The following is a 3,477-nucleotide window of genomic DNA, read 5'->3' as shown; positions in this document are numbered from 1 at the left end:
TCTACAGATGCTTATGGAAACGTATACCAGACAGATATTAATTTCAACATATGCTAATAACTATTTTCTGCAGATGCTAATGGAAACATATACTGATTAACACAGATGTTAATGGAAACAGATGCTAAAGCTATGGATACTAATGACTAAGGATGCTAACTATAGATCTTAATGTCTACAGATGGTGATGACTACAGATAGCTACATATTAAATAAATTATCATAAACTCCACAAGACAACAAATAAAACCACAGTAATCATAATATTCAATATATCCCTTCTGTCCTGCTCACTGCAGAGCCATGAACAGCCTGCTATGCGCTGCTATAAACACCTGCCAGCAGCCGGACATGTTTCCTCATCTGTACCGACTGACCCGGTTCAGCAGGGATTTACCTGTCTGTCTAACACCAATATTCTTGAAAGTGTTACCTTCTGAGGAAATGGTGGAGAATTGGCTGGTGACAGAGAGCCGTGGAGGTCAATGGGAGTCCGTCTCCTGGCAACCATGACAGCAGCTGACGCGAAGCAGAGGGGGTCCTGCTTCGAAGCAAGACAATTTAGTTGGCTTTGATAGTTTCTCCTTTGTCTTTGGTTAACGTTTGTTAGATTTAGTGTGTGTGACAGATCTGTGTATCAAACATTTATGAAAATATGGAATAAATTGCTTTCCTTGTTGGTTCAATTTGGGATGCAACTTTTAACTACTAAAGAAAAAGAGGATTCCGTATCTTAAGGAACAAGTTGCAGTCATTCTGCAGATGCCAATGAAACCAGATGCTACCGATGCTAAATACTGAAGATGCTAATAGACACAGATGCTAATGATAAAAGCTGTATTCCATCGTTTCTATGAAGATGGGTTGACCTTGTGTTTGCGTTTCTGCAGGACCGAGGAGGAGAAGAAGGACTGGATCCAGGTGAGTTCACACAGGTTCTGTTGCTTTTGAGCAGTCTCTTAAAACAGTCTGGTCGCTAATGGAAACAAATATCGGTTGTTTCTGAAACCTAAAGCTTTCAGACACTAAAATAAGCTTTCAGGATTAAACAGAAAGTCTTCATGACAACTTAAGGAACACAAATCCTACATCAGTGATTGACGGGTAGCAGCTCGGGTTCAAGCCTTCTCATAAAGCATGAAATAAAAACTGTTCCTAGAAGTTTAATCCTATGTAGATGCCTGAATTGCTGTGGCAACATGCAAAATAAAAAATATTTACAGTTTATCTGAAAAATGTCAAAAAAAGATCTGATACCCTGAAAATTATTCTGGATAAATCTGGAGAATTTTATTAGATTCAGAGTTGACAAGTGTTTAAGCCCAAATAATGAGTTAAACAGAAGTACAAAAACAACTTTAGTATGTAAAAAGCCAGCAAGGTGATTAGGATCATTGATCAGTGGACCTTTAGCTGCTTATGTAGGTATGTAGGACGGATTCCTGTTTGCCAGCACAGGTGTCTTGGAGCTATTTTCTCCCTCAGATGCTGGAGGGCCTGATCATCATCATCCTCCTCTTATCTTTTTTTTTTACTATTTATTTAATTTAGACAGATTTCCATCACATTCATTAATGACAGCTTTACCCATTTAAGGTCATACATGAGGATATAAGCAGAGATTTCAGGCAGACAGACTGATGTCATTTACAGAAGCGTTTATTGACAACACGTAAAATCTGCGACTCAGCAGTTAGGACGAAAAAGCCTGGAACCTCTGTAGAGGGGAAAACTCAGGTTAGTGACCTCGTAAATCTGATGGAGGACGATTACGAGCGTGTCGGTCACTAACCTGATTATAAAGTTCGGTCCGAGCCCAGAAGAAGGAGCTGAATCCAGCTGGATGATCTCCCACAGCATGCGGCGGACGCTGGCCAGAGAGGTCCAGGAGTCGAAACCACGAAGGCTGCTGAACCGGCTGATGAAGCAGGCAGACGAGGGACTCTATTTTCTTTTCGCTCCCTTTATTGTGTTTTTGCAAAATTGGTCTCCTTTTGGAATGTTGGTTCTTCTCTCCTTGTAAAAGGCCTGATCCCCACTATGAAAGCACCATCTTTGGCACAATTAGCCATCAGGATCCCAATTAAAACTCTGCAGATCTATGAGGACTAGAGATTAATTCCCCAGAGATGAATCCCTGATGTTCAGAAGATCTTGTAAATGTCGCTGCAGTGAAGCAACTAGAAAGCACACAGAAGCTCAAAACACACAAAAGGCATACCAAGGCAACCATTGATGTATTCTAATTTTAAAAAAGAACAATATTAAGGAGATAAATATAGAAAATACTGGAATAAATTTTCTTTTTTGTTTTTTTTTCCACTTTCAGGCTATCCAGGCCACCATTCAGCGCCACGAGCAGACGATGGAGAGCTTCAGATACCTGACCTGTTCGCTGCGTGATGACGAGTCCACCCCGCCTCACTCCCCGGTAACACAGCACTCCCCCTGCTGTTCCCCTGTGGTTCTGCGGCCTTCTGAGGCCTGGCCGTAACTCCCTGTGCTTCTGTTTCAGAGTTGCGTGGAGTTGGGAAAACGAGCTCCAACCCCGATCAGAGAGAAGGAAGTAACTCTGTGCATGAAGTGTCAGGAGCCGTTCAACTCCATCACCAAGAGACGGCACCACTGCAAAGCCTGCGGACACGTACGTCCACCGTCATCGCTCGCCGTCTGAAGCCTGACGCGTCTCTGACCCTCTGTCCTATGCCTTCCAGGTGGTTTGTGGAAAATGCTCCGAGTTTCGCGCTCGTTTGTCGTACGACAACAACCGGACCAACCGTGTTTGTGTAGACTGCTATATCACTCTGGTGGGAGTCTCGCCTTCGCCAGGAGGACTGAGCAGCAGCACTCAGAGGAGGCGCTCCATCCTGGAGGTCAGTGTGACATCACCGGTACCGTCCTCTCTCCTTTTCCTTGGGATAACTGATTGCCTCTTGTTTTGGTGTTGCAGAAACAGGCCTCGCTGGCAGCAGAGAACAGTGTGATTTGTAGTTTTCTTCACCACATGGAGAAAGGAGGGGGGCGCGGCTGGCAGAAGGCGTGGTGCGTCATCCCTGAAAACGAGCCGCTGGTGCTCTACATCTACGGCGCTCCACAGGTGACGCTTCCCTTTACCTCCATCTCGTTTTGTTACATGCATGAAGGAACCTGCTGAGAAGGACCAAGGGAACCCTTCTGGGGCCCCCTACAGGCTACTGTAAGCATTACAGAAACAGCCCTGCTATTAAAAAAGGTGGGCTGTTTTTCTTTGCAGGCAGGGAGAGGTAGCCTCGTGAGACCATCCTGATCTCGCGAGCTTTCAAGGTTTCACTCGCAGATCAGTCTGGAGACTCTCCGTTGAAGAAAATTTGGAGCCGTTCACCAAACGAACGTCCAATCAGCGTTGGCTTTGAGGCGGGTTGAGGTGTGACGCAACGATAAGCGCGACCGTTCAGTCCAAAGAACGTGGCGGCTTCAGTCGATGGAACTAGCGTTAGC

The 3,477-nt window shown here is 45.0% G+C and overlaps 1 protein-coding gene across 2 annotated transcripts in view; it reads left to right on the top strand.

Moving 5' to 3' along the window:
* Positions 1 to 3,477, top strand: part of fgd1 (FYVE, RhoGEF and PH domain containing 1) — a 23,630-nt gene that overhangs the window by 19,150 nt on the left and 1,003 nt on the right. For both annotated transcript variants that reach the window (XM_015398024.1, XM_015398016.1), the window contains exons 13-17: positions 891 to 921; positions 2,330 to 2,431; positions 2,516 to 2,644; positions 2,715 to 2,873; positions 2,951 to 3,097. In XM_015398024.1, the coding sequence (XP_015253510.1) occupies positions 891 to 921; positions 2,330 to 2,431; positions 2,516 to 2,644; positions 2,715 to 2,873; positions 2,951 to 3,097 (568 nt within the window). The remainder of the gene's footprint in view (positions 1 to 890; positions 922 to 2,329; positions 2,432 to 2,515; positions 2,645 to 2,714; positions 2,874 to 2,950; positions 3,098 to 3,477) is intronic.

This window comes from Cyprinodon variegatus, unplaced genomic scaffold (genome assembly GCF_000732505.1).
Source record: "Cyprinodon variegatus isolate N-32 unplaced genomic scaffold, C_variegatus-1.0 Scaffold28, whole genome shotgun sequence".
Lineage (NCBI taxonomy): Eukaryota > Metazoa > Chordata > Actinopteri > Cyprinodontiformes > Cyprinodontidae > Cyprinodon > Cyprinodon variegatus.
This window is presented reverse-complemented; position numbering and strand designations above follow the sequence as displayed.